At 38.8% G+C, this 18,475-nt stretch overlaps 2 protein-coding genes across 4 annotated transcripts; both read left to right on the top strand.

The window, feature by feature from the left end:
• The first annotated feature begins 2,503 nt into the window (after window positions 1-2,503).
• Window positions 2,504-14,261, top strand: LOC138029009 (patatin-like phospholipase domain-containing protein 4). 3 transcript variants are annotated; one of them, XM_068876673.1, is made up of 5 exons: window positions 2,508-2,571; window positions 5,470-5,873; window positions 6,319-6,384; window positions 10,940-11,018; window positions 13,499-13,721. In XM_068876673.1, the coding sequence occupies exons 2-5, from the start codon at window positions 5,475-5,477 to the stop codon at window positions 13,573-13,575; spliced, it is 621 nt and encodes a 206-aa protein (XP_068732774.1). In that variant the 5' UTR covers window positions 2,508-2,571; window positions 5,470-5,474; the 3' UTR covers window positions 13,576-13,721. The 3 variants fall into 3 exon arrangements, with proteins under 3 accessions (XP_068732773.1, XP_068732774.1, XP_068732772.1); XM_068876672.1 differs by lacking the exon at window positions 10,940-11,018 and having other exon boundaries at window positions 2,504-2,571; window positions 13,499-14,261; XM_068876671.1 differs by lacking the exon at window positions 13,499-13,721 and having other exon boundaries at window positions 10,940-13,099.
• Window positions 14,262-16,422: 2,161 nt separating this feature from the next.
• On the top strand, window positions 16,423-17,488 carry LOC138030813 (adenosine receptor A2b-like). The gene has a single exon (XM_068878684.1). The coding sequence runs from the start codon at window positions 16,423-16,425 to the stop codon at window positions 17,365-17,367; it is 945 nt and encodes a 314-aa protein (XP_068734785.1). The 3' UTR covers window positions 17,368-17,488.
• The last annotated feature ends 987 nt before the right edge of the window (window positions 17,489-18,475 follow it).

Raw genomic sequence — 18,475 nt, 5'->3', positions numbered from 1 at the left:
TTATTTGTGTTGTCATTGTGATAAGTTGAAAGTGAACGTTGGGTGCGTCAGTCATTTCACCAATTCACAGAAAGTCGATTCGTCTACATGAATCAGAATCAACAGGCATGACCAAGGAGGCACATCTTTTTCTTAGTTGACGATGTGCTCAACATAATTATTTTTCTCATTTACTTGGGAAGGCAAATCGAATTCTGGGTAGGCAAAACAGCCTCTTACATATGTAACATTAGGAGCTTCATGACTGTTGTAAGTTTTAATAAGTTGCTGACTTGATTATAGCATCGCCAGCCTCTTAGTTGCATGTGGATAACAACTTTGCTTGGTGGCGAAATAATTCCTTGTGGTGGAGAGTTTGATTTCATATTGGTGGCAAGTATGACTAGCTACCTTCTTCAATGAGGCAAAGAAGCATTGTTCTAAAATAATGAAATGGTATATGAAATGAATCATATATGAACTGCGGATATGAAATCAAGTGAAGCTATGATATTCGCAGTTATGAACGCAATTTTTGCAATTGCATAGCAGTTAAGTGTTTTGAAGAGCATGCATAGCCTTGCTATTCTCCTCCTGTGCTTTAAAGTTGACCAGTGTAAATAGTTTAATCCTTGGGATATCCAGCCCTCCTCTCTTCAGTAGGTCTTGGTCACAAAACAAGCAGCCCTCTCTGAATAGACCGTTTTATAGTTATAGCTTAATTACCTGGCCTAAGAATGGAAGCAAGGCTGCTGCAGGTGACCCTATTTTGATACAAACCTTCGTGCTTTTGTAATGTTAATACGGACTAATTAGAATTACAAAAACACAATTTACACGATAAAAGCAGCGGGGGCTGTATCAATACAAGGTCATCGGCAGCCTCACAGCCATTCATAGGCTAGGTCGCTGAGCAAAGAACTCTAAAATGGCCTATTTGCTCAAGCAGGTCTATTTGGTATTTTCTGTAAGGGTGGCATGGCGGAGGGGTTGACGCAGTGGTAAGATCTCTGCCTTCCAACCCTAAGGTCCCGGGTTCCATTCCCGGTTCTGCCGAGAGTGGAATATTTGGCGACCTTCTTTCCCGCTGTAGTTCACTCAGCTTTCCATCCTTCTGAGGTCGGTAAAATGAGTACTAGCATGCATGGACTGCTTAGAAGCGGCTGCAATTTGCGCCTGTATATGCTTCCAGTCCGCTGGGGGTAAATTGATCATTGTAAAGCGCCTTTGAGACTTGTGATAAAGGCGCTATATAAATGCACCACTTTACTTTTACTTTTTTTACAAGCGTGATGCACAAGAATATTCTGGGTCTAACCAACGATATACCTGAGCTTTGATTCTCTCTGGGGAAGAATGAAGATTTCTTTTGATGAATCCTAGAATCTTATTGGCTTTGTTCTTCACGTTTAAAATGTGTGTTTTCCAGTTAAGCGTTTCAGGCCTAAGGTTAGCTTTTAAGAATGTTTAGGATACTTTCTGTATTGGTGAAACAATGACCTGCAACCTACGACCTGCGATCTAAGACCTGCAAATTAGACCTGTCGCCTTGGTGGTCCACCACTTCTAGAATCTGGTTTAACATCGTATATTGATGGGCAGTGGGGCTTTTCAATCGTCGATGAATATGCAACACATAGAATTTAGAGGGATGGAAATTCATTTGCCACATTTTAGATCAAGCCATGACTTGGTCCAGGTCATTCTGTAAACTTAGTGCGAAGTGGGAAGATTTAATGCGTTCCTTTGGAACTGAACGTTTTATAGCTAAATGGCCGGTTACCTGCAAGGAGTTACATTCATAATCTATGTAGGGCATGATCAAATGCTTTGGCTTCTGTTGTCGCGTTTTTTATTTCAACCTCCCAGCCCCTCCTGGCCTCTGTGTTTTCTCCTACGAGCTTTATGTGCCTGGTTGGCCTTTCTATTACAATTTTTCTCGGTGCCGGGTGAAAATGTTGTACTTGTTGGTGAACATAACATATGCCATGGTGTTATCAACATGACAAATTTCTGGGCTCCACGCAGTTACCATGATGATACAATACAATACAATACAACAGCTTTTATTACAGCACGATGGTAATTAAAGCGTTGCCGGCTCCGCTCATGGGGTCGTGCATTTAAAGTAACTAAAACTTAAGTAATAAAAATGTATTAAAATCGTCTTAATAATATAGAAAATCGTTATCATTATTGTGAGGCATTGTTAACGTTTGCGAAGATTCCGCCTGAAAGTTACGTAATTTGTCGGATTTAAAGGCCATTCTAGTATGGTTCTTGACCTGAAAAGCGTCAAAATCAGTTAGTCTCTTTTCTTATCCGATATGCTTATGGAAACCTTTTTTTCTGCAAGCCTATCAGTAATAGAGACATTTCTATACTGTAACGTCTGAGAAGATGCTCGCCTGTCGTTTGTTCACCAGTAAAAGCTGCTATTTTGTTCATTTGCTACTCCTTTCCTCCTCCAGTTTTAAGGTCCTTAATCTTTAGAGCTGAGTAACCTTACCTTGTTTTTGTGGCTCGGCTGCTTAGTAGAAGGTTCTTCGTGCAGTAACTACGGCGTGCCAGCTCCTTTGCAGCGATCAAAAGGTATTTTATTGGATTTTGTGTATCAACAACATATTTTTTTCTTAATAATTGATCTCAGTGCAGGAAAACGTTTCTTTTGAAAGCAGGATTCGATGCCTGATTGTACTTAAGTTATCAATGATGATCTACGATAGTGACTGGTGTTAGAAGTGCAAGGGTTTATCAACTGGGTTGATATGGTAAATCGATCAAGCGTTAGTCCTCCAGAACAAATAAACCATTATTACAGTCCTGTGCTCAGTTAACAGGCCTTTGAAAAAAAAAAGCGAGGCTGGAGTTGACCTTGCTTTGATACAAACCTCACTGCTTTTCTTATGTAAATAGAAGCTGGTTAGCATTATAATTATGCGCCGATCAACTCGAAACTTCAACATCCCCTCCCCCCCCCCCCCCACCCATCCCGGGCATTTGAACTTTTGAAGATTGGATCCCCCCCTATCGTCGGATTTGTCTGTCATACCCAATTAAAGAACAATCATCATCGGCTCCTCCTGTCTTTAATAAAGACCTTTTGAAGACCTTTCTTGTAAGCCAATCACTCACAAATGCGACATCTCTTCCTTTAAACTCTTCCATCTCGTCCAAACACGTGTTTGATAGCTGTTAGCAACTTTGGCGCCCGAAAAAAAAAATCATTTGAAACCTGACACTTCTGGTTCAATTTTCCCCACCCCACACAGGCAAAGGTCAAATTCCCCACTCCCCGGGCACCAACGATAGTCAAATGCCCAGGGTTTGCCTGGAAAGGAAGGGGGGGAGGGGGGAATTACTTAAGAAAATTTGTATCAAAGCAATGTCAACCCCAACCTCGTTGTTATTCAAAGGCCTGGTTAAAGTGAGCACAGAACTGTACAATGGTCTTCTTACCACTTTATATAATTATAGTGAAAGAAGGAGCTATGCTATAGAGGTTTTGCACGGCAGCCATGTTGCATGGCAGGAACAATGGATTCTTTTTCCTATGGGAACAAAATAATGTTCCTTCTAATGCAAAACATTTTCGTTGTTCCTGCCATGCAATATGGCTACCGTGCAAAACCTCTATAGGTGGTGATATAGCAATGTGGATAACAAGAATAAATGAGTTGAAAAAAAGCATCTGTTAATTATTACGTGGGGAGTGAAGCCACTGCTACAAGAGCGATTTTTTGCTTGCGATGGTGATGGGATTTTTTTTTTTAATTGTTGCGTCTCCAGCACGCAGAGAAAATCACCCATGTAGCCACCTGTGATGCGATGGCTGAAAAAACCCCAGAAAAAAAATCTCAAGAAACTGAATGAGTTGAATTTTTTGCGACAAAGTCACAAACTTTGTCCCTTGGTAGCCGGGTTGCAACATTTTGCCCTGTTCAGGGGTTATTGAGCCAATCAGATGCAAGTTCTAACGCCATCAGTGTTTGGGTTTTCACAACATGGTGGATGCTGAGCAAGACAAAACATTTTCCGACGATGAAACTTTGTCGCCAATTGTAGCCACCACTGCTCATTTGGCGAAGCAACAATTGTCAAAGAAATCGCATCAACATCGCAAGCAAAAAAATCGCTTGCTTAGTGTGTAGCCGTGGCTTGAGGGAGCCGATTTCAAAAATGAAGCTTTGTTCAGCATTTTTTGAACTGTCTGCTTTCACCCTTAGTCTTTATCTTACCCCCGGAATGGGATTTACCATGTATTACCTGACCCACCCCTCCCTACAGGCTTCCTCCACCCCTGGTTCCCCGTTAATGGATGAGGTCCGTATGAGGTCATCCAAACATGAATAGTTTATAGCAATCTGTTTTGAAGACACAGCCGGAATTTCTAAGGGGTACTGTAGCTGTTCAAAGGTTTTCATACGATTTTGACAAGAAATGCAAAGTCTAGGAATCTTACTCGTTAGTACCCTGGGGTTGGATCATAACTGGAATCGGGGACAAGTTACATTATTATTATTATTATTATTATTATTATTATTATTTGCTTTTGACGTTCAAGACCATCCACGGGAAGTTGCCAGTTTATTTGCAAGAGCTAATTAACCCTTTCACTCCTGTGGGGTTCCCCATTGACAAGTAAAATCGTCTGGCGTTAGATAGAGTAAAATCTATAAGTCTCATTGGCCCTTACAGGAGTGAAAGGGTTAACTTAATTTCAATTAAGATGCCAGGCCCGTATAGGTTAAGATCATCTTCTAATGGTCTCCTACTTGAACCGCCATCTTTTCGAACTAGAGCCACCTTCGGCGATAGGTCATTTCAAGTAGCCGCGCCAAAACTGTGGAATGCTCTGCTGCATGATATCCGCTCTATTTCTAACATCAACACCTTCAAGTGCCATCTTAAGACACACCTGTTTAGCAACGCTTTTTCTTTTTCTTGAAGTTTATTTACTTTCCTTCTTAATCACGTGTAATATATTTTATTTTATATTGTATATTATGAATCTTTTAAAATTTTATCGTAGGTAAAGCGCATTAAATATTTTGATCATGTTTACATGGAAAATGCGCTATACTGTATAAGTTTTACATTATTAAATATTATTATTATTATTATTATTATAAGCATTTCCATAAGGTCGCAATAGTAGCAAGTATGATAAATACTGTAGGAAACAGACAACTGTTTTAAAAGACATGTTTCGGCATGCTTATGCCATCATCAGTTTAATGAGTTCCTAAGTGTGAACAGTTATGAAGTCTACGGGTAGATGAAAAAATTATTACAACATGACGTAATACAAAAGCGGGTACTATTTACAGCGTGACACCAAACATCATTACGTCATGTTGTAATAATTTTTTCATCTACCCGTAGACTTTATAACTGTTCACACTTAGGAACTCATTAAACTGATGACGGCATAAGTATGCCGAAACATAATTGCAACCCTATTTTTCTTATTGTGTTCTTTCCTTTCAGATTCCATGAATGTGTCATTTGCAGGTTGTGGCTTTCTCGCATTCTATCACCTTGGTGTCGCAACCTGCCTAAGTTCGCATGCACCACAGTTTCTCAAAAATGTAACAGCATTTGCAGGAGCATCTGCAGGGTCACTAGTTGCCACAATGCTGGCAACCTCAGCACCCCTTAACAAATGCACTGACTTTGTGATTGATCTTACTGACGAAGCCCGTAGACATCCGTTGGGACCATTCAATCCTCAGTTTGACTTGGTAGGAAGCTTACGAAAATGTCTGCAGCTGTATCTACCATCAAACTCGCACAAAATTGCTTCAGGAAGGCTTTATATTTCTGTAACAAGTTTAAAAGACAGGAAGAATGCGATCATATCTGAATTTGAATCAACAGAGGAGTTGATTCAGGTGAGACTTTTGGCAATACTTGAACACTTGACGGTCAAAAGGGACATACAGACTCTCTCTAGAGACTCTCATCTCGGCGAGACGAGACACTTGTCTCTAGAGACAAGACTCTCGTAGACTTCGCGAGAAACAAGACGAGACTGGTAACTTACTTTTGAGCGGTACTGTACAATATATTTACATGTAATTATCCCAGCTGGCAGGAGGGGGATCTTAAAGCAATTAATTTTGCATGTGCAACAGTGGAATTAGGAATGCTTAAGACAACTCCAGCTTGCAAGCAGGACTTGTCCGGGACTTGTCAGAGTCAACCATACTGCGTCCTTGCCTATCATGCCTTCTATCTTTGTCTCTCGTTCCCTGTATGTCTTTATAAAATAGCAAGGAATTGTACATGTTTGCAGGGTTTTGCCTTCTCTAATCTGTGATGTTTTTGTCTCTTTAGGTTTTGCTAGCAAGCTGCTACATTCCTTTCTATTCAGGCTTCAAATTTCCTCAGTTTAAGGGACAGGTATTTATCCATCTTTCTTGTTTCTACTAAACGTACAATTCAGGGCTTCTGATAGGGTGCAAAAAAAAATTGACACAATCCATTCCTTGCCAGTCAAGAACATATTTGAGTACAAGGGAATGATGAAAACATTTGAAGTAATTCATTTGTTGCCTCATTTTAAATTGTTGAAATCAGAGATGGCTCATTTTGCCCATTTAGTGTCATGTGACTCAGCTTCAAGTAGCTTGTCCACCACAAACGTTTGTAGATGAACAACCATTATGTTGTTATTGAGCAAAACAACAGACCATCGTTAACATGAAACGTTTCTTTGGGGTACTTTCTTGCCCTGTTTTTCACCAAAATGTATACAGAGAAGAAGCGCTAGGTGTTTCAACAACAAACTTATCCATGAGGATGTTTGTTTCAAGTAAAAGAAAATATTATAATTATTGCAAATGACAATCCGGCCACATTTCTTCCGAGAATATTTAGCGAAATGGATTATAGCCAATGAGCAGTCGCGTACTATCAAAAACCACCACCAGGTCCATGACAAGTAAAGCAGCGCGTAGAACGCCAGTTTGTTTGTTTTTTTATCATTCTTTCCAATTTTTGACGTCTTTTGAAAACTAAAATGGCTTGAGATTATGTTTAAATTATCAGAGAACTTATGAAAAAGCGAGATTTGGCTCTTTTTTTCCATAAATTGTGCGATTTTGTACAAATTGTGCGATTTTCATGAATTATGCAATTTGTTGCGATTTTAGGTTTATTGTGCGAAATTGCAACATCGCATAATATCAGAAACCTGCTACATGTAGTCTTCTGTTTGTCAACTACATGTAAGGCTCTATAGTTGGCACAAGTGTGAGGTACAGTGTACATGTGTGTGATTGATCAATCAACACTGGTTGATAGGTCAAGCAAGTACATGTACCAGTACTACAATGTAAAAATTAATACAGGTAACCATGAATGTGAACAAACCAGCTAGCTGTTGCAATTCAACTGTTATGGGGGTGAGGCTAAATCGCATGGGTGGGTGGGTTGTGGGTAGGCGGGTCGAGGGTTGTGGGTAGGTGGGTCGTGGGTAAGTGGGTCATGGATTGTGGATGATGGGTCGTGTTTGTTTGAAGATTAAAAAAGATATATATTAGCTCCCTCAGTGATCGGTCCAAATTTGTCTTACGTGTAGGTGTTAGGTCTTGTCTGTTTCAAGAATGACCAGTCGTTGATTAAAAAAAGGGTTAGGGTTAGGGTTAGGTTAGGGTTAGGCACCCATGACACACGACCCACGACCCACAATCAGCGACCCACAACCCACCCACCCACGTTGATTAGACACTCTCCTTTTACCGATGTACCTTGAACTGGCAATTAACCAGTTCTGAGCTGGCTTGATACATGTAGCTCCGTTGATAGGGCAAGTGCAGCGCAATCACAACGAGATGCTTCCGTGAAGCATACACTGGGTTGCCTGTGGTACATGTTGCACAAGATCAGAAGGCACTGAATTGTGTGGTATTGATCTACAGCATTCCAGTCCTTGAAGAATAACAAATGAAAGAGAAGCGAGAAACATTGGCTTCTGGGCTGACATGTTGATAATTTTCAAGTTCCATCACAACTTCTTTTCACCACAAGTTTAAGCGTGCCCTCTGAGCATCTGACGGCTTTGTAATACCAAAGTTTACTGAAGTTAATCCTTGTCCAGCGGGGTTAGTGTTTGGATGGGAGACCACAACAATATACCCCTCATAAAACAGAAGCATCGGGCCGAAAATACTATTAATGCTAACAAATGCGAACTCAGCAAGGTACATATTTTGTTAGCTTGCATTATGCAAAACAAGAACATCATTCTAAAAGCTTATTCTATGCAAAAAGTAGGTTCTGGAGGTAATTTTGAGAGTGGAAATCAAGGTTACGCGGCAGACGGCAAATACAAACTCACGATTTAATTAAGTTAACACACCAGAAAGACGCTAACCTCATTTTGACAAGAAAATGCTTTACTATTGCCATAAAAACTATCCAGTTAAGCTCGCATATCATAAAACATGATGAATTTTTTGAAACAAACAACATATTTGCTATTAGAGGCAAAAACCCCTTCTATTTCATTATGTGTGTGAAGAGAAGAAACTCAATCGTGTCAAATATGCGCAATATTGCAACAAACTAAAGTTCAGGATCAAACCGTTTCTATGAAGAACCTTTTACTTGAATAATGAAGCACAAAATACACGACAAGCTTTCTTTCAAATAATTCTTGGCTGTTACATTTCCAATTATTTTTTTACCTGAAGACTGTGCAGAGTTGATCACAGATCCACGTAAGGTGTTCGATTCGTTCAATCGTTCTCTGTCTTTGTTGAACCCATAAGTTTCCAGAGAATTTTCCATTTGGTTTCAGTGTTCTACATAACAGCACACTTGGTTAAATGTTATTTTAGAAAATTCAAATACAGCTCACTTTGATTTTGGCTCGACGGCTGATAGATTGTTGTCAAAGTCCATTACTCGTCGCTTTTGAGAATGCAGGTGTTAGTTTTTCACCGCCTGCCTAGTTTATCCAACTGACTTTCCATTATTGAGCTCCATAAAGGTATATTTTATTTAAGGATCCACTAAAATGCCATTTGCGTTACATGACTTTCGGCGTCATTGCAAGCTAAGTTAATGATTCTCCTGTGTCCACCAGAGAAATCCACGCATTTCCACTACCCTCTCGATCCTAAGAAAATACGCGCAGCAGGCTCTATGCACAAAGACACCACTTACCGGGGGAGTGACAGGCAAGACTTTTAACGACACGGAAAATAGAACGGAGAAATCTACTTATTTTCCGACTGGGATTGCCATACGGCAACCCAGTAATAATTGCCAGTCATTAGATGACATTAGGGAGCTTAAGCAACGAAAATGGCATTGGTGAGGAGAACATCACAAATTTGCAAATTTAGTAGGCAAAAACAATAGCTTTGCATGCTCTGCACATGTTTTTCACTTTTGTCCATTTCTTTGCGGTCGTCTTCAAAGCAACATCATGAAAGAGCCAGATTTGAGGTTTTATGATGAACGTCAGCACTTGAGGATAAATTTTCATTTTCTTCTCCTAAATTAAGCGTCATTCTGACACTTTTGAGGAACAACCACACCCTTCATCATCAATCCAATTTTGATTTGGGTTTATTCCCGTAAACGGGGGTGGCCGGATTTACCCCACTTTGTCAGCAATCTTTCTAACTCCCACTCTCCATCTTGCTCAATTCTTGGCATCCTTTTTCTCCAAATCAACGCTATTGCTCTCCATTTCCACTCGCGTCTTCCACGTCTTCCCTTGTCATATTAAAAAGGTTGAAATAGTCACAAAGTGATTACAACAAGGTGTATTTATTATTATATTTTGAGACGACGTTTTCATTGCCGTCGCTGTTATCATTACTTTTAAATTAAGAAACTCCCTATTACTCATCAATTGAGGTCCCTTCAGGGGGTGAAAGGGTTAACAAGTGAACTTTTAAGGTCCACTCAGAAGCTATGTCCCCTTTAATTAATTAAAGTTGCTCAGAATCTTGGAACTTATGAAACAATCTGACTATCCAAGTCATGGACTGACTGACTGGTCGAGATTTTCAGTGTCAAGTTACTCACTTATTAAAGTACACCTACATGTACAAAACCTTTGCTTCTCTAGATTTTACTTTTTCATTGCCTCATAACTCATGAGGTATGAGAAAGATGCTGGCAATCATTTTTCCCATGGCGGTCAGGCAGTGAGAGGCGTGGGCCTATGCTTGGATGATAAACTGCTTTGCATTTTTAAAGAATTTGGGGAATGTAAATTAGTTCTTGACGTCATTGAAGGAATAGACCGATACCTCTCACTAGCTAGGCCATGGGACACATGATTGCCAACTTTATTTCTCTCTTGTACCCCATTAGGCCTATTACAAGTATAATCTAGAGAAGCAAAGGTAAAATATATTTTCAACACTTCACTTTTGCAAAAGAAAATACTTTGACGTTTGGGTGCACTTAAATTATTCAGTCAGTTTTAATCTTAAGATGAAGTAAAAAAATCAGGCAATAAATAAACAAACATATCAATCAATTTGCTCTTAATCCATTGACTCCTGAACTGCCCTTCATTGATGGGTTAAAAGTTAATCGTCTGGCGCTAGACAGAATAAAAGCTATTAAGTCTCACTCCAAGGAGTCTATTTAACAAGCAATTTACATGTAGATTCCATCTAGCTAAGAATCCTAACAAATGCTGCCATGTACCAGCAAACTGGCTGACTTGCTAGGCCATACATGTAGGTGATTTCAGTTGGATCGACAACTTGTAATGTGTTCATATTCAACAACAGTGCCTCAATGTGTGAATAAAACAAAGAAATGAGCTTGAATAGGGTTAGCAAAGAATGCATTTAATTTTTTGGTGTTTCTTTCCACCAACTGACTTAATGGTCCGCTGAATGACAATACAATGCGTGTAAAAAAGATCTACTTTCCTATGTGAAATGGAAGTCTTAGGGTATTGTTTATTTGATTCTGTCGACAGAAATGGGTCGATGGTGGACTAAGTGATAACTTACCGAGACTTCCATTTGGCCGGACTATTCGCATCTCGCCCTTCAGCGGTAAACACAATGACATCTGCCCACAAGATGCATCCCATGGTTTTACTGATGTGACTTTTCATAACATGAATATCTACGTCAACAGAGAAAACCTTCAAAGGGAACTGCAAATTTTTCTTCCTCCCAAAAGAGAAGGGATAGAGAGTTTAGTTCAGTTAGGCTTTGATGATGCTCTGAGATTTTTACAAAGGGAAAACTTGTGCAGTTATCCTCTTATCACTCAGGATTTAGCTTTACCAGTTATCAAAAGTAGACAATTGTGATTTTAAACATGTTAGCTAGCACAGTGTGAGTAAATTGGTAGAAGAAGTTAGATCTATTAATGGGGTGACAAATCTGCAGACTGCATTCTTCTTGAATTTAAAAAAAAAAAAGATACACAATGCCGATGATAATGCCATGTCTAAAATCATAAGAGGTTATAACTTATTGTCATGAAAAAAATGTTAATGGTGGTAATTCATTCCAGGATTTTACTACTCTGAGAAAAAATGCTGGGTCTTGATTATGCAGTCTTAAACTAGTTAAAGGGATTCACTGAAATTATAGCAGCAAATTATTATTTAAAACTTTGGCATGTGGGGTTGGCGCTTATGTATATTCCTCCAAAATGCTTTTAGCTGCCTTAGGTAACCAAAACCGTGTGTCAGTATCATTAAACAACAATAATAAAATTGTTATACGAAAGTATTTATTGTAGAGTGTACACAATAATAGTTATTGATACCAACAGTCTATATAAAGAACTTCTCTCTCCAAATTTCGATTTTCTTACAGTCTTTAAAAATTTGTTTCTCCTTTATTTCTGTGACAGTGGTTTTTTGAAACATTTTAATCAATCAACCAATTGACACAATTTTTATTCAATATCCAAGTTAGGTACCGTACATCAGGAATTTATAAAGAGTATTTCAGCCTTTTATATCAATACAATAAAACTATACTTTTATAAAATTTACAACAACTAGTTTCCATTATCAAGCTATGATGGTGTCTGTTGTTAACTTGTCACTGGTTAGTTTTAATACAGTAGCTGCAGGAAAAGTAATAGAAATTCTGATCTGCGTATATGAGAAAGGAGACTATTAATAATTTTCCTGTAAACAATACTGAATAGGCCATTTCCGAGTTTATGTCTGCCTCTTCTTCAAAGCGAGTCTAAGTGCAAAGTTTTTGTAATTTTAATTACTTATACTTTACATATGAATGAAAACATACGAAAAAGAAAAACTTTGCACTAAGACTCACATTGAAGAGGAGGCAGACGTGAACTGCATTTGAAGATGAACATTCTGATTTCTAAAATGGTTGTTGCATTTTTGTGGCAAGGGGAACAGCTATAATCCTGGACAGAATACATTGTTAACCCAAAATTAACTCCCTTATGGATATCTAAAAAAGCTTTCTTTTACGAATTTGACCTTATTTGTTTAGGGCTCTGCCTCTTTCTGTTCTCTGCAAAACAGCAATGTGAAATGACCAGATATAAAATTTTGTGGAAAAAGACAGCATGTGACAGGGTGTGAGGTTTTCGTTAAGGTGGCTCAAATCAGTTTCAAACGTTTCATAAGAATGTCTTATTGGAAGATTAGACTGTACTAACCCGAACCCTAACGTACAGGTTACCATAGCAACAACAAAGCTATCTTTGTCTTTAATCTCAAAAATGAACTTGATGACCCCCATTTTTTATTGCTGGAAAACGAGTATCAGGCTAAGATTGATTAATCTGCCAAGTAATTCCAAGAAATTCTCGGGAGCGAATTCAGAGCCACCTTAAATTTCATTTCAATATTATTGTGAAGGAAAATGTACAGTAGCTATGATTTTCTTAACTTTGCAGGGGGGTCGAGAAGTGAGGGAGAATTTGTGGCCTTATTTTAGGATAAGAAACCGAGAATTAAGTGAAAAGGTCTCCACTCTTTTTGTCCTGGATTATGGCTTGTTCTCGTAATTTCGACGTTTGTTGGATGTTGTTTCAGTGTGTTTTATCATTGTAGGTAATTAGCTGTCTTACTGTGTTGTTAAGCGAAGTGCCAATTATTTTGACCTAAATAAACAAAGACGAGTATGTATTCAAAGCTACATGTAGTTCCCTCATGGTTTTTAAAAGTGTTCTTAAAGTTATATCATAATCTTTGTCTGATCAAGCTTTAAATAGCAATGTGTAGAAAGTAGGTTCCTCGCTTTTCTCTGCGTCCCTCTTGGGAAGATTTTGCTTTAGAGTCATTTTGTTCATTAGGTGGTTTTTACGAGACGTTCATCTCATTTAACCGACCATCTCGGAACATAACAGTTTGGCAGATTTCATTGTATCGCTGAACAGATCTATTTGTACCGCAGAACCGTTTACTTAATAGGAAGCCCACTAAAAAATCACTCCTATCTTGTAAACTGGAGACAATAGAACGCTTGACTAATTGTTTTAAAAAGGCAGGTATAAAGCTTTGGATGATTTTTTTTTGTCTTTTCCCCCTCAGTCATGGTACGATGGTGGATTTTCAGACAATATGCCAGCACCCCCATCTGGATCTACCATTCGAGTGTGCCCGTTTAGTGGTGATCATGAAATTTGCCCGCGGGACAAATCCCGAGCCTCGCGTCTTATGCGCTGGGGAAACTGGAACGTTCATGTCAGCAGAGAAAATCTGCGAAGATCAGTGAACATTATGCACCCACCTGGGAAACGACTTCGTAATAAATTGTACGAGAATGGCTTCAGCGATGCCATGAAGTTCATCAAGGATAACCAACTGAATTAGACTAGTTCTCTCGCAACCACTCCTGATCCAACAGCCCGCCGTTTTTGGTCAGCACTTAATTTAAGAAATCTGGGACGTGATTCTCTCGCAATATGGATGTTTGACAACACGCTCTTCGCACATATAACTTTTCTAACACTGGGTACAAACGTTTTGAATTTAGAGCTTGAAGAGCTGTAGATGCTGGCTCGAATACAGTTAAGATAACAGTTTTATCAATCGTTTTCATGAACTGAGATGTAATTAAAAAAGCCAATTGACTAAAACAGCTTTCCGTTACTTCAATGTAAGTTCACTTGTCTGGCTAAGAGTAAACATTTTGTATCGATAACACAGTAGTCGTTCAGCATTTGATGCGAGGGATGACTGCCTTAAGTTGGCAAATATTTGTAAGAGGTCTATCGAGATAAGAGGGAGTTGAATCAAGAACTAATTCAACGTCGACAAAAACTCCACTTAAAAATAAAACTTAGCGCCGTCCTCAGTATTTCGCGATTATTCCACCTTGTTCACCTTGTACAATACGGTCGAACTGCCCTGTAACTGGTTGGGTATATGAACGGTTTATTCTTGACACTCTATGCTCATGTTGTCGTAAAAACCTAAAATGCGGGGATTTCATAGGGGACAGCTATTCTAGAGTTATTTTCATAGAGTTATGTCGTAGAGTTAGAGTTAAGTTTCCAAAATCTTGAATTCAGGATTTTGGCAGTCCAAAATCCTGAATTCAGGATTTCGGCAGTCCAAAATCTTGAATTCCAAAATCCTGAATTCAGGATTTCGGCAGTCCAAAATCTTGAATTCCAAAATCTTGAATTCAGGATTTTGGCTGTCCAAAATCATGAATTCAAGATTTTGGCAGTCCAAAATCTTGACTTCAGGATTTTGGACTGCCAAAATCCTGAATTCAAGATTCGCAAGAAATGAGTTCATATCAAACGAGTTCCTTCCATTTTTGGCAAAACGCAAGTTTGCCGTTTGCCTTAATTAAACGTGATGCTTATTCTCTCTATAGTTTGTTATGCAAAGCGGCGAATCGACTGTCTTGCCCACAAAGAACGACAGTAACTCCTACGATATATGACGATATATTGTTTTGGTATAAACGCTCTAGCATACCAGCGTCTGGTACCAAAATTGATTTTAATGTTTTTGTTTTTTTTTTTTCGATCCAAATCGTCCCCTTTACTCAATAGGCAGTTTTTAAACTTAAAAGATCTACGACACAGACACAGATGTCGACAAAAACGTCACCTCAAACTATAACTTTGCACCATGATACTCTTCAGAGCGATTATTCCATCCCGTTTCACGCCGTACTACGCTAGCGAATAATCCTTCCAGCATGAAATTGGTACTAGCGTTTTCAGAGTAAACAGAGAATGTTCGAATATTCGTTTCAGGTGATATTATGCTAGTGGATTTCAACTAATTTGAAACAGACTTCACTGATTAGAGTGTAATGTGAAGTGTTCGGATATAAGTGCTACACGGCCAACGTTTGCAAAAAACGTAATCCTTCCTTGTAATTTGAAACAGTTTGGTAATTTTGTGAAATTTCATGGAAACTAGTCGGAAACCGCCAATGTAGGATGCTTGGATGCTTTTAAAAGTCACGCTTTTTCTATAGATATAACCTGTGCACAGGTGATATTAAGGACGGTGCCGACTAATTCAAAGATATTTTTGCCCCTGTTTATGACTATGCAGGGAATATAAATCTTAACAGGTGTTATTCGGGGTAACCGCGCCATTTTCCAATGATAATTCATAAATAATATTTGTAAATAGCTTTAAAATACAAAGCAATGTATGGCGTTCTTTCTCAAATTGAAGCTTAATTATCTCTCAAAAATGCAAGATTACCCCCAGTTTTCTTTTTTTTTTGGGGGGGGGGGGTACCAAGAGTACTTAATAAGATCTACTTTCTCCGGATAAATTTAAACCGCGCAAAAATATCCTTAAGCATCACCGATAGGAAACCCGAGTATCTCGAGATGCGCAGAACGTATGCGCAATACCAATAGTAGGCACCGTCCCTAAATAAAAACCAATAATTTTAAAATGAATAATTATTATTGGCGATTCACTTACGCTACCGTCAAGTTAGAGTAATTAATATTTTATTTAAAATGTACACATATTCTGCCGTTATCTAAATATGAACTCCCCTCTTTGAAAATGAATATTGGAAACCGATCAAGTAGCAGGGGACCGTAATTAAACCAAAATATTTAAAATGGAAAATTGTATCTTCGTGTTCAGTAGAGGAAATTAACGCCTGTTAGGTCGTGATGAACAACTAAAATGTTAATTAAAGTGGCATGGAAAAGATCATTGTTGGAGATAATTTTGCCCTGGAGTCACTGACGTTCATGATAAACATCCGATATTTAAATTTTACTTTATTTTGTAAACCTCCTTAAAAAAAGGGGAAATATTTTCTGAGTTCCGAGTTCCGAGTTCCGGACTAATGGAGACAAAATGTGAATCTTTCAGTTAGAAGCGGGAAAATATCAAATGTTTATTCTCGTTTCTCTTAAATGAAGATGAGTTCTTTTCGAACTTTCTTCTTCATTTGATGAACGCGAGTATCAAGGAATCGCCAACGCTTTTTTGCAGAAAACTCTTCCAGTGTCATCATGGAACCGAATACAACTGACTTATGCCTAAACTGCGTGCCAGACGACTGTATTTTTGGGCTTAATACAATGGCAACAGTTATTTTTATTATTTTGTGTCTCGTGTGTGGTGTCCTTGCGATTGCAGGAAACCTCGCCCTTCTTGTTGCTCTAAGCAGAACGACAACCTTCCAAAGTCGCGCCAACTACGTTTTTGTTATTTCGCTAGCGGTCGCTGACTTCTTCGTCGGTTTAACAATGAGTCCGTTGTACATAAGCTACGCGCTTGCATTTGATCTCCCCTGGCTGATCAAACTGGAAGGATTTCTGTGGATTGTTAGTGTAACAGCGACAACATATAGCCTGAGCGCTGTGAGTCTGGACAGATTGATATCGGTTGTGTTTCCTCTGCGTTACCCTCAAGTTATGACCGATAAACGCTGCAAAGTTATCATTACTTTAATATGGATAGGAGCGGTCATCTTTGGAATTCCAAGGCTTATTTTAGATGACTTTACCAAACTTGAAAAGCTATGGATCTCTTGTTCTGTAGCTACAGTGGCCATTCCACTACTGGTCATGTCTCTTAGCTATGGAAAAATATTTTCAGTTGTTCAGAAAGCTAATCGATCCATTGGTGATCACAGCACTCAATCTTCGGTTGCAGTGTTGCTGGGAAACAGAAAGGCGGTACAAACTATAGGAATAATAGTTGGCTTATTTATTCTAACTTTCACTCCCACAGTTGTGGTATATTTTATGCTTTTATTTGAGGAAGATCCCTGCAAAGAACTGGAACTTAATGATGTTTGGCTATGGGTTGCTCTAGTGTCATTTTCGCATTCTTCATTTAACCCGTGGGTGTATGGACTTCGATATCGCGAATTGAGAAACGCAATAAGAGACTTGTTTCTAAATCACCCAACCCTTGAGGCCGTCATCACGTATTTGCAAACCCTTTATTGACTTTCTTGTAGTATTTATATTGATGAGTTACGAGAAAAACTTCAACTTTTTGTTATGTACACATACGAATTAATTTTAGTGCGTTTTCCTGTTTTTGTTTGGAAATGTCATGTACTTTAGATTTGCACTTTGAATGGGAAATGATGAACACAGAACTGATACGTATATCTAGTAATCTGTCATTTTCCCAACAACACATGATCGATTTTGGACTATAAAAAAATGATATATGCAATGGCGTTTATGCGCTATCAGATTAATGTCGTCCAAAAAATATCATTATTAATGCTCTGTCTGGTGTAGGATTGATGTTTTCTTTTCGAGCTTTATATTGATTATTCGAAGTATCTTTCTTACAGGACAGGGTATTAGAACTGAGATAAGCAACGTTTTGTCTTTCACGTTGGTTTTGAGATAAAAGCGCTGTGTCAACCGCCGTGTCTGCTATCAGCCCTCGATAAAACGTTGAGCCTGTTTAGATCATGTGGAGTACGCTCGCGAGGATTGTGTCTCCGCCATTTTGAATGGTGAATGTTGCGCCGTTTTCAAATTGTTCGGTTGTAAATTAAGAGCTCCATCAGCTTCATCAGCTCCATCAGCAAGTAAGACCCCGAGAAAAATTCAATAGAGGTTTTGCACCGCAGCCTTGTTGCATGGCAGAAACAATAGATTCTTTTTCCTATGGGAACAAATGTTCTTTCTAATGCAAAACATTTTCATTGTTCCTGCCATGCAACATGGCTGCCGAGCAAACCCTTTGAGATACTAGCCGTAATATGAAAAAAAATTTACCCCAAATGGTTCAAGTTGTCTCAAAGATATCGAGCATCTTAGACACACAGAGCTCATCTCTTTTGGGCATATCTGAAAGAAAGACGTGACGTGCTTACAGCCTCCGAGCAGGCGTAGACATAGGATCCGAGGCTCTTGTGGCGGGATTGACCTCTCGCCAAAAATATATAGCTCCTAGTTAACTCTCTAAATATGAACTCCCTCTTTGAAAATGAATATTGGAAACCGATCAATTAGCAGGGGACCGTAATTAAACTCTCTGAGTTAGGAGAATGAAGTGCATTAGGAAAATGATCTGTCGGTTTTGAGGCCGATA

This window comes from Montipora capricornis, chromosome 13 (assembly GCF_036669925.1).
Source record: "Montipora capricornis isolate CH-2021 chromosome 13, ASM3666992v2, whole genome shotgun sequence".
NCBI classification, from domain to species: Eukaryota; Metazoa; Cnidaria; class Anthozoa; order Scleractinia; family Acroporidae; genus Montipora; species Montipora capricornis.
This window is presented reverse-complemented; position numbering and strand designations above follow the sequence as displayed.

Coding starts and splice junctions, on each gene's coding strand:
- LOC138030813 (XM_068878684.1), top strand. CDS start 16,423: ATGGAACCGAATACAACTGACTTATGCCTAAACTGCGTGCCAGACGAC.
- LOC138029009 (XM_068876671.1), top strand. CDS start 5,475: ATGAATGTGTCATTTGCAGGTTGTGGCTTTCTCGCATTCTATCACCTT. Junction 5,874..6,318: donor CAACAGAGGAGTTGATTCAG/GTGAGACTTTTG, acceptor TTGTCTCTTTAG/GTTTTGCTAGCAAGCTGCTA. Junction 6,385..10,939: donor TTCCTCAGTTTAAGGGACAG/GTATTTATCCAT, acceptor TTCTGTCGACAG/AAATGGGTCGATGGTGGACT.